Source organism: Fulmarus glacialis, unplaced genomic scaffold, assembly GCF_000690835.1.
Source record: "Fulmarus glacialis isolate BGI_N327 unplaced genomic scaffold, ASM69083v1 scaffold6054, whole genome shotgun sequence".
Lineage (NCBI taxonomy): Eukaryota > Metazoa > Chordata > Aves > Procellariiformes > Procellariidae > Fulmarus > Fulmarus glacialis.
Window position 1 is genome coordinate 1 of NW_009208558.1, and position 12,037 is coordinate 12,037.

The 12,037-nt window shown below is 38.2% G+C and overlaps 1 protein-coding gene across 1 annotated transcript; it reads left to right on the forward strand.

Moving 5' to 3' along the window:
• Nucleotides 1-19: 19 nt before the first annotated feature.
• On the forward strand, nucleotides 20-11,610 carry LOC104075863 (serine/threonine-protein kinase DCLK2-like; the record flags this gene model as incomplete). The annotated part of the gene is made up of 2 exons (XM_009576520.1): nucleotides 20-317; nucleotides 11,276-11,610. Coding segments are annotated over 2 exons (633 nt in total), but the record flags the coding sequence as incomplete, so codon positions are not given.
• Nucleotides 11,611-12,037: the final 427 nt, after the last annotated feature.

Here is a 12,037-nt window from a genome sequence, read left to right on the forward strand (position 1 = left end):
CGGCGCTGGGCCGCGGGGCAACGGGCTGATCCCCAGCCCGGCGCACAGCGCCCACTGCAGCCTCTACCGGACGCGGACCCTGCAGGCGCTCAGCTCGGAGAAGAAAGCCCGGAAAGCCCGCTTCTACCGCAACGGGGACAGGTACTTCAAGGGCTTGGTGTATGCCATCTCCACCGACCGCTTCCGCTCCTTCGACGCCCTCCTCGTCGAGCTCACCCGATCCCTGTCGGACAACGTGAACCTGCCCCAGGGTGTCCGCACCATCTACACCATCGATGGCAGCAAGAAGCTCACCAGCCTGGATGAGCTGGTGGAAGGTGAGGGGGCTCCAGTGGGCCACGGGCAAGCGGGGCACAGGCCGTGGGTGGTTCAGCCCGGGCATGTTGAGGTCTGGTAAAGAGATGGATGGAGCCTGGTGGTGGGCTACAGGCTCTCACTGGGGTGGGCTTTCCTCTTGCTACCCTGATCAAAGCTGAGAGAGGTTGCCTTCCTAAAAGTGAGCAACCATGGAGCTCCTGAGGGCAAGTGTGCCGGGGTTGCCTGCTGCTGTGAGGTGCGATAGGCCTCATTTTCCCAGTGTGGACCGTCCACTTCTCCCATCACCCACACGAGTACTGTCTGCATGTGTGGGCGTTGACTCTAATGGTAATTAAGCAGCAGGTACTCTTTTCATCTACAAGAACCATAGTAAAGTTCTTGCTACCTTTCAGTCATCACCATTTGTAAGATAGGGAAATGCTGTAATTTAGTTCTCTAACAGTTATTACACTGTCATTGATGCCTCATCGTGACTTAAGCTTTCCGAGAGAAAGCCCCTGTGCCGTGAAAAGGGATACCCTACCACTTTTTAAAACAAACTGGTATAAAGTCCCATTTTCAAATGTGATCAGAGTCCATATTCATAGATGGAATGATCTACCTTGTCTGACTTCCAAAAGCATTTTATAGAATCAAATGCTTTTCAGAATTGTCCCTAAGTAGCTTTTGATAATGGGACTTAGCTGCTAAAAGTTATGTAGACCTTGCAAAACTGAGCAGAGAAGCACTTGACTACTTCTCAAAATGGGGCCAGAAGTACTTTTTTCAGAATGAAACATATGCCTCTTGTTTGTAGGGAATGATAATTACCAGAACAAGGAGCAGACTTCCCCCATGTTCTCTCATGATGTCTTGAAACACAGTTTAAACTCAGCATTACATGAGTCAGCCTTTCAAATGTATTGGTTATGTTGTGCACACTGTGAGGTTTATAATCAGTTTGCACTTGATGCTTCTTCTCAGGTATCTAATATGTCAACCACTGCAGTCTTCTACCCAATGACTTTATATGCCAGGTGTAGCTGATTTGCATTAATGAAGAAGTATGATTTGTAGATCTTCTAATGCCTCCTCCTTTTTAGGCTTTCAGCTGTATATCCTTTAAGCTTTGATTTGGAAACTTCCCTTTTCAAAGCAATGCTGAATCACACCTGGAGAATTTGATGACAAAGGGAACCTGAAGATCTTTACATAATGCACCAGTAAAGATACTGGGAGTTAGGACCAGCCACTCCAGAACATGCAAGAGGAAGGGAGAGACTATAGCACTTGCTGCATCAAGGGGGTCTCACTCAAAAAAAGATATGCAAGAAAGTGCACTTTATAATAGTAACATAGTGCCTGAGGACTTTCTCCATCATGTGATCTACCATAAGGCTGTTACACAGTCAAAACAGAGGAAATGTGAAATGATTGCAGAGTGAAATACTGACTCTGTGGTAATAAAATAAATGTGAAATCAACCAAAAACTTTTCCATGATTTGGTGATTAATTTAGAGATACCTTAAAAAATATGAGATGCTGGACTGGGGATGTAAAGGAGATGAAGCAAGAATTGGATAAACTAATGATAACTTGGGGTGAATTTTGAAATGTTGCAGGAGGAATGATCTTAAGCTTTTATGGCTTAAAACAAAATGAAGACAAAATGACTTGCTGGACAACAGTATAAATGCAGTGTATACTCTCACAACTCTATTTAAGTTAATAACCGAAAGCAAAAACTTCCTGTCTCTTCAAATACTCATTGAAAGAGTGACCTTTGTCATCGCTCTTCACTGGAAGAATAAAGCAAAACAAATGTCACAATTGAAATGCCATTTCCATGCTTTCTCAGTAAAATAAGAGGGGAAAAAAAAGAGTCGCAATTCTTGGTCATCTATCCATGACCAATACAACTCTCAGGAATCTTAAGAAAATCCTGTGGCATCATAATTGGATTAGTATGTTCTCCAGTTAGCATGCCAAAAACTTTACCAGTTAAGTCTACTCACCATACAGAGAAAGGAAAGCATATACAGGGGCTGGAAGAAAGCAAACAAGTAGCGAGTCCGTCATTCCTTGAAGTTATCTGAGCTCTTTGTTAGCTGTTTTGTTCTTGAGATGCTGGAAGAGGATCCGATTTGTTTTTATTTTATTTATTTCTTGTAGTTCCAGCACAGCAAGCTTGAATTTCTGCTTTAGAATAAATACTTGAACATTGGTGATGTCCTAAAGCTTGAACTGCAGTAGCACCAGAAGTAGTTTTGAATGGTGTTTTGTTGTATTGCTTTTTAATTTTCAGAAAGGAAAATAAAATTAAAGTGCTGTTGTGCATGCCAGCTACAGGCTGAACACCAGACCGAACATGGCTACGTGATGCAATACCTAATTGACTAGTCTGTTTGCACGTCATCAGTGTTGTTGAACTGGTCTGTGGAATCGCAGCAGTTCAGGTTCAGTAGTGGCAGCTCTATGAAGTGAGCAGGAGGTGAGTGCTTAGCCACCTTTGCCAAGCCAGCAAGGTCTGCATTAAAACTCCCTCAACTCGAGCCTGTGTGTGTAGTTCTTGGATATTGACATGCCCCAGCGCAGGCAAGCTCTTTAAGGCCTATTTGCCGTTTATCAGGTTAGTATCTGTCTGGGGTATAAAAGCTGGCAGTATCAAATTCTGTATCATAATAGTCCAAACTAGCTGAATTGAGTCACTGATGAGTGCTTTTTGGGGTTTGGCTGTGTTTGGCAATCTGTTTTACTCTTTATCATTTTAAGAGGAAAATAGCTAATGCACAGACATACTGTAGATTTCAAATATTACTGTTACAGATTGAGTCAGTTAAAAATTTGACCAGATCACATTTATTAGTCAAAAATTGACAAGCTCCATTTTAAGCATATTGTTTCTCTTAATGGGATATGACAATCAGAAAAGCATGCTCTGCTGGACCAGCTTAGGCAAATATCATTTATATTCCCAGCCCCTGTAGATTAGGGGACATTATGGCTCATGAGTTCGACAGTTTTCATTGCTTTCTTAGAATGGGAGGAGTGAAGAATTTCATTGTCTGCTCCTGATCTTGTTTGAGCAGACAGATCCAGAGAGGGAATGGGGTTGGGAATATTATGACTTTCTTACAGTTTTCTTTCTTTCAACTTTACTATCAGAAACTACTTTTTACTTTTGAATAGGAGATTCCATGCGTAATTTTATATTTTCCCTTCAAAAGCAATAATGGAATAATAGTTTCATTTTTATTTCCTAACAAAGTTAACTAATTAAGTGTTTGTCTAAAATCCTTCAGTTTTCTTTAAAAATGTAAGCTTCCTAAAGCATGACACAATGGTGATAGTAAGAACTGTGCAGTTCTTTAGTGCTGAGGTTTGTGTTTTGCATTGATGTCAGTCATGCTCTGTCTTGCTATCCTGTGCTTTCATTATCTTGGTAGTGAAAGACATGGAGAATCCTGCTGCAAAGTTGGGAGACATTGTTGGATTTTGGGAGAGGAAACCAAGTGTGGACTCTATTCCCGGCAAGGAAAGTTATGTTGATTTGGCAGGTGATAGGGAATTTTTCTAGTTCCCTAGGTAGGAAGCATTGCTAAGAGTCTTTGTTCTTTCAACTGCAATGCTTAATTAATACAGTCCTTTATAAAATGTCAGTAGCTCTGTCTGCACAGTTGTGCGGACAATAAACAGGCACCTGTAGGGAAGTCTTTGGGCAGGAGGTGGAAGGTTCTGAGCAGGGCAGTCCTTATGCATAGCTAGGACATGTAGTGCAGGACAATATCTGCTTTAAAGAAACGGGCTCTGCCACACTAGTGCAGAGTAAAACAATGTTTTTGAAACGAGGTATTGAACAATCCAAGTATTTTCTGGCTTAGATCATTGTTATTGTTATGGCATATCACATTTTAATCCTGTTTAAGTACCTGTGATTCTAGTCAATGCACACTGTTATATTAGGTCAAGAATATCTTTTCTCTTGTCAGGGCAAGCAGATGGTAACACCAAGTAGGCAGTTTGTATTTTTGCTTCTTCCAAAAGGTATGATTACCTTCCTGTGCTAAAGCCAAAAGCTGTAATGCTTTAAAAAGAGGCAAATGTAGCAGGTTTAACAAAGAAGGGTAAAAGGGAAGGATAAAAGAAGGATTAAAAAACATTAAAATTGTATGCTTCCAAATATGTGTTCAAATCACTGTAATTACGCAGTCCTGGAGCAATGGGATGTGGATGTGAAATTCGGATGTAACTGTTAGTCAACTTCTCATCCAAGCAAAATAAAATAGTTCCACCACTGTGCATCTCCTAGTTTCAGGGATGGGAGAAATTTCATTTACATGAAAAGAGATACTTACTTACTGTGGAGGAGGCACATGGTATTAGGCAGGTTTGATATCAGGTGGCCTTAACTACAACCCCCTGAGCAGGGGGTTGGACCAGATGACCCCCAGGGGTCCTTTCCAACCTCAACTGTTCTGTGATTCTGTGAAAGCTTGTAGGAAGCTGTCATCTGAACCTCCTGACTAAATAAAGTCAAAAGAGAACTAGAAGCAATAGTAATCTACTAAAATCCTGGTTGTCATCTCAGGTTTTAAAAAGTGCATGGGAACATAAATGCTGTAGATGAGGAAAGATGGTGACTTATACAGGGTTATTGGAGGTGAGGTGAAAGTGAAGGAATCCTAAGAAACTGATGAGGAAGGAAGTTCTGTGAAAGAAAGGAAGGAAAGAAAGAGAGATCTAAATAACCTAATCCTTCATAAAAGGGGTTGTTTTATTTTTAGATCAGTCCTTTTCTACATGCTGTAAATACACTGTTCTGGAAGTCTGCTTGGCTTTGTGTTACAGAACACAAAAAGGGTACTCTCCTGTGATTCCTAAAGTTAGAAGGTTAGTAGCCGTAATAACTGCTGTGCTATACTGAATAAGCAGCTTTTGGCACCCTTGAAACTAATGAGTTCCACCAAAAGAAGCTGAGGAACGTGAGATGGATAGATGAAATGTACCTAGAAACCTGCCCTGTCTGATGTGCTTCACAGGGGAACACACATTTAAAAAATACAGAGACTAACGGTTTTCTTTCTGTAGGGATATTTTTACCCGTGTCAGCTATATCACTCTCTGTTATGCAGTGTGTCATTTAAAAACATGATGCTTTATGTGACTCTCAGGAGATAGTAGTTAGTGCTTGTTAACACCTTGCAAAAAGCAAACCTGAAAACCCTGTTTCAAATATCCCGACTCAGGATGTTTGTGTGTTGTACACTTAATTTCTTCCTTACATTACCCACTACATGGTGCATCCACAGTTTGTTTTTTAACCTAATGCTAAGGAAAGTGAAATATCTACAAGTCTTTCTTTAGTAGTCTCTGTTTTTAAGGACAGTAAGTCTGAATGTTTCTAGGCTATTTGTTAAATGCCTAGCAGTGGGCTTCAACTCACAAAACTTGTGCTGTGAAGAACCCCAAGTTGTCAGGCAGCTGTGTTTCCTCAAAACTGCACATAGTTGCAATGATGTACACTTCTGATACAAAAGGACAAGATACATCCTTCTTTTCATATCAGTACCTAAAATTACATGGCTGAATTTTGGAGAGTTCACATACACCCTACTTTCTTTATCCCTGCATTTATATTTTGAAAGGTGAGCTAGGCACATTTCCTATGAATAACAGTGTTGAAAGAAACAGATGGCAAAAGAAAACATTTGTAGATGAGTTTTTAAGTAAGCAAAACAGTATTTAGGCAACTGATGGTCTATGGCTATTTATCAGTAAGATTGACCAATGTAGTCTTGTTTTCTCTTTTATCCATTCTCTGTGTTCATCATCTGTATTTTACTGTTGTGAGGGAATGGCGAGTATTATCTTTAGACTGTTAGCTCTCTGAAACTGGAATCCTTCTACAGTGTGCTTAAACTGTATACACACCGCACACACAGAGGTCTTGCTTTATAGATAGTTATTAATGGTTATAGATGGTTATTAATGCAGTACAGGTAAATTATTTAGAGGCAGGTAATGTTTCCTTGTTAATAGGCAATGTTTCATGTCTTCTAGTTGTTTTTCTGATGTTAATAAGACATAGAGAATCAGAAGTAAACTTACTCCATTTGTTGATTATATTGTGACCCAAAATATCAGCAGATGTTACTCTTTTTAAGTGAGCATATGCCCCATTTGAGGAATTTTTGGTGGTAGCAGAATTTCTTCATGGAAGAATTGACACTTTTAGATTGCTCTGGGTACTGTCATGAAGCATCGGATGGATGGCACATATGCTCTGTTGAAATTATAATGCCAACTTATAAGGAGGTTTCATACTTCTGCCAAAACTGCTCTGCAGCCTGATTAAGCTTTCTGCTGTAGAATAGTTTGGCTGGGTTCAGAATCCCAGCTGTAACCTACGTCTGTAATCCTTGCGGTTTTTTCTGCATTTAAAAAAAGAAGAAAGTGTTGCTTAATAGATCTTTCTACTTCATTAGTCTATAGTTTACTTCTTTACCTGCAAATCTCAATGCCATATTAGTGACTAACTTCATGATCTGGTCTAAAAACTACAGAGCTGATTCATGTTAATGCTAGTGTTGTAAGCTAAAGACATGGTATTTATTTCCAGTAATGTAACTGCTGTGACTACATGCCAGTTAAGGCTAGTAAGCATTAGCTTTAAAATCTTTCAAGACTATAAATGGAAAGTGGGCCTTCAAACCATAAAATTGACCATATCAAGTCAGCAATGTAAATATTTGAAGTATTGTTTATGCCTATTTGTGGAGTTGCTTCAACTTTCTAGGGCTGGTAGATGTACAAACGACAAAAAAAAGCTACAGCCTGATCAAAATGCCACTGAAGTCTCAGAAAATATTTTCTTAGTAATTGAGATGATATGTATTTAGGTTAGATATGAAAAATCTCATTCAAGGCAGTACAGCCAAATTCATTTATGTGTGTGATTTTAACTGTAAAGTTATCTATTACTTTAACTGTGTTTGAAATCAATTTGACTGGTTTAAACCCCCCAAAAATGAAGTGCTGTATGTTACATTTTACAAATATTGGTTTTCTGGGAGAGTGTGGAGATTATCAGAAGTGTGTATGTATACATTAATTAATCCCAAGCAGATTTAAAATCGGGTCATATGTTAAAGCTGTGAGCAAATGTTATATATAACATTACACTCTCAGGTTTTTACCTGAAAAATATAACATAAAAGAAAGATAATACTTTTACAAATGAATCGGTTTCTTCTAAACAGACATATATAAATGCATTTTCTACTTCAGAGGATGGCTAAAATAACAATTTAAACAATAGCACAGTGTTCAAAAATTAATGCCTGCTCACCAAGGGGTGGTGTTTTCTTAGGCATGCTTTTTGAATACACCATTCTGTAGGAAAGTTTCCTGTAGTGAGCTTTATAGGTATGATTTAACTTACCCCTGCCATTTTTTTTTCTTCCTTAAATATTTTCTTCTGTTGAATAATCAATCGTATACCCCTGTTAAACCAAACAACTCAATGTTCAAGTCATTCCTAGAAAATCATTCTTTATGCAGAAAGCAGTAATTGGTTTCCTAATTATATTCTGTTTCTAGCGGGGTTTTTTTGGTATTTTGCAAGGTTCTCAATAGAACTTAGAAATTGTGGGTGAAGTCTTGGCTGTGGTCAAATCATTAGAAGTTTAAGTAGTAATCTCAATAGAGTAAAAACTTCATCCTTTATCGTTTAAGTCATGAACCAAGCAAATTACTCAGTGCATGTGTTTTCTCACTTAAGTCCTTGCTCTAATCCTGCCATATGTGCCTGCCTCGCAGGTGTAGTAGTAAAATCTGTTTTCCATGTAAAACCTGTGTTACTAAGTTTAGTTTATTTGACTGGTATAGGAAAGCAGGCATGGAATTTAAAAAAACTTACTAAACAATCTGTAATATACTACAGTTCTCAAGTAATTAGTCATTTCTGTATCTCCAACTGTAGGAAATTTTGCAATCAGTTTTGCCAGATACTTTTTTTTTTTTAAATATTATTCTGAAAAGCTAAAATAGTTTGTGCTTCAACTTAAGGCTTGGCTAAATGCAGTTGAAACAAGTTATTTTAAGTTCATTCTTTTAAGGTATTACATTGTTTTAAGTTGAAAGCACTTCCTATTTTTTTCATCAGAAAAAGAAAACTAAGGCCTCTGCTTAAAGGAGAAGAAATAATAAGAAGAAATCTGTAGTAAACAGGTATTGCAGCCTATTCAGATAATAAAGAAATTATTTTATTCATGCATCAAGCAAGGGAACTAGTAGAAGGCAAAGAGTTTTACACTGCTATTTTAAAGAAATAAAGATCCTTTTGGATTAATACTGACTGAAAATTTTATAACGGGACAATTTCTGCTGCCCTAAAGGGTTTTGTTGATTTTTCTCTCCCCCATCCCATTGTGGGGGGAGTGAGCAAGCAGCTGTGTGGTGCTTAGTTGCCGGCTGGGGTTAAACCATGCCAGGGTTCTATGTCACAGAGTAAACTAGTTGTAGAGGGGAGAATAACAAAATGATCAGCAGTTATAATATTAGGAAGTCTATTGGTATGAATTAGAACTACCAGCTGCTTTGAGATGCTTCTTATTTGGCAGCACTGTATTTAGAGATAGTCAGCTTCATGGCTTATTAGAAAGTGTTCAGAAAATAAGCATAGTCCTTTGAATCTAGGATTAAAAGATGTAGAGGAGGAAGCCTTTGCTTTGTGTTGCAACTGAGGTGCTGTAACAAAAGTTGAATACCTCATGCTATTTCACAATAACAGGATGGATGAGTGAAAGGTCTCTGAAAACAGCTGTTGAAAGAGAACTGTCCACTTATTTAGAATCATAGGATAATTTAGTTTGGAAGGGACCTTCTGAGGTCATTTCATCCAATGTCTTGCTCAAACCAGGTCTATTTAAATCGGATTGCATGGAGACTTGTTGCAACTTAGCATGTAGTTCTGGGGCAGCGTAAGCTTCTGGGCCACCACAGTTCTTCCTAAGCTGTGTGGGGTTTTTTCCCCCCTACTTGTAGATTAGTGCTAGTGTGCATGCAGCTGTGTAGAAATCCCATTCAAGGAGTTTATGGGCTGAAAACAGCTCATTTTTCTTTGCTGATTTTTTGGGGAAAAAAGAGGTGTCTGGCTTTGTCTGTATTGGTTTCTGTTTTGTGCACCACTTGGTCTGTGAATACGAGGAGGAATGGTGGGGGTGAGTGAAGAGGAAGAATACAGGCAAAGCTGTGGCATCCATAAAACCCCACACCAAATTGTTTCTTTGTACCTCAGTGGAGTACAGTCCCAGTGATGTTTGTGGAGGCAGAACTGGCTGCCAAACTTTGCCAAACAAAATCATTATTAACTTGACTTAATTATAATCTGTTTTCTTTCAAATACAGTAAGTAAACTTTCAAGAAGGTCTAAATACAAGATAAATTAGAAAGAAGTATAATTGGTATGGGAAAAGAAACATGAAAAAGTTTTTCAGATCACAGTAATTCTTCAGGGGCTTAAAAGCAAGATAGTAAACTACTTTCAGAATAAGCTATACAACTTCTAAGCTAAATCAGCTCTCCAAACCAGAGTTCAGAAAGTAAAAGTATCGTTTAAACGTTTTCTAGTGTGTATCTAAACATAGGTAAACGTTTTGTAACTTGTGCAATACTGTCCAATAGATGTATGTGTACTCTTTACTCCTCTTGCTTTGTATATAGGGGGTGAGTTTGGTTTGTTCCACTAGTGACCTTGAGCATGTAGCTTTAATCTTAGAACAGGCTAAGCTTTTTAAGATAGCTCTTCTGCCTGGAGGAATGGTGTGTTCCGTCAGTTTGGAATGCTTCCCTTTCATCCTTCTGGCAATACCCTGCCTCTTCGAGAAAGTCTTTGGATGTCATTTTCTGAGATCCCAAGGATGTGGATTACAGAAATAACCCAGAGTTAAAGATGTCCTTTGTCATAGTTGCATCTTGAATATTGCTGTCAGACATTAAGAGAGTTGTGGTAAACAACAAACAGCAGTTTGACGGGGAAAACTGTCCTCTTCTAAAAAAAAAAAAAAAAGCCAGTTACTGTCCAGCCTTGCATTATGTCAAGGAATGGAGAAAAGTAAGAAATTCCTTAGGTCTGCATCATAGCTGGTGCCACTTTAAATAATTTGATGTAAAGGTGCATATTACTAGCCTGTGACAACATTTTTTGTCCTCTGACCTCCCTTCCATGACTTCAGGGGATATCAGCAGTGCAGGCTTTGAATTAGGAAAAGAAATGAAAATGGGGAAGTGTAGATGTCCTTTCATATTCCTGTAGTCTCAAAGTCTCATTTGTGGCCTCAACAAGTGTTTGTTGGTCTAAAAAATGTTGAAGTGAATATGTTTCAACAGTGTATCCTTGGTAGAAAGGCAATAACTCGTGGTAAATTAATGTGTCCTTCAAGGCAAGGATCTTGAGATGCTTGAATTTTAATTTGTTAAAACTTGCTCCTTTTAAAATAATTCATTATTAAACATAGGTATGTGTGTACACATCTTGAAGTATATACTTGAGGAATATATAGGGAAGGACCTGGATATTTGCTGTAGGAGAATGCTCTTAATGTCATGTATTGTGAGCTCAAGTAATTTAAGCACTTGCAAAATGACTCTGCAGTCAGAACTTATGATCCAAAAGAAATGGGAAATATCTTCAACCCCGTCATTACCCTTTACTGTTTGTGGGGTTTTTTGTTTTTGTTTTTTTTGTTTTTTTTTTTTCAATTTCTTAACCAGAGGTGTTTTGAAACCTGTTGAAACCATTCTATGAGAGTATTGTTTGGGTGGAAAGCTCTGATAACTTACAGTCCTCCATTTAAAATGGCCTGCAGTTGACATACAGGAAAATCACTCCTTCTGAAAAAATCTGTCATTTTTTTAAAATTGACAAAAAATAGTTGCAAAACCCCTTAAATTATGAAAATGTCATCTTCTTTTCAGGTGAAAGTTATGTATGTGCATCCAATGAACCGTATCGCAAAGTTGATTACACCAAGAATGTCAATCCAAACTGGTGTGTGAACATAAGGACTGGGTCCACTCGATCCTTGACATCTTTGACATCCACAAAGAGTGAAGTGAAGGAGAGTAAAGATTTCATTAAACCCAAATTAGTGACTGTTATTAGGAGTGGAGTAAAACCACGGAAAGCTGTGAGAATTCTGCTCAATAAGAAGACTGCTCACTCCTTCGAACAGGTCTTGACTGACATCACAGAAGCCATTAAGTTAGATTCGGGTGTAGTCAAGAGACTTTGTACGCTGGATGGAAAGCAGGTAGGAGAATAATTTACTGTGACCGTGTAATAATTATGAGTTAATCTCAGCTTCTTTGTTTTCTTACCTTAAATTCTTGTTACTGTATCTGCTTTAACCTGCTTCTGAATAAGGACAGGCTAATAAATGACAGCTTTTAAAATTTGTATTAAAATATTAATATCTACAAAAAAATTAAAATTGTATATAATGCAAAAGAAGTTGACCACTCTACATTCTAAGTAAAAAAAAAAAAAAATCTTTTTCGTGTACTAACTCTGTTGCATTGCTAAAAAAGTGTCTATTAATTAAGTAATACAGTTTATTTGAAACATTTGAAAGCAAACTTATTAAAATACATATGTGTTTTCAGAAGCAGAGTCATGTTTTCAAACTACTACAGAGTGCTGAGTGGTATAAGAAAAAAATGGCTGCCTCCTTCCACAGA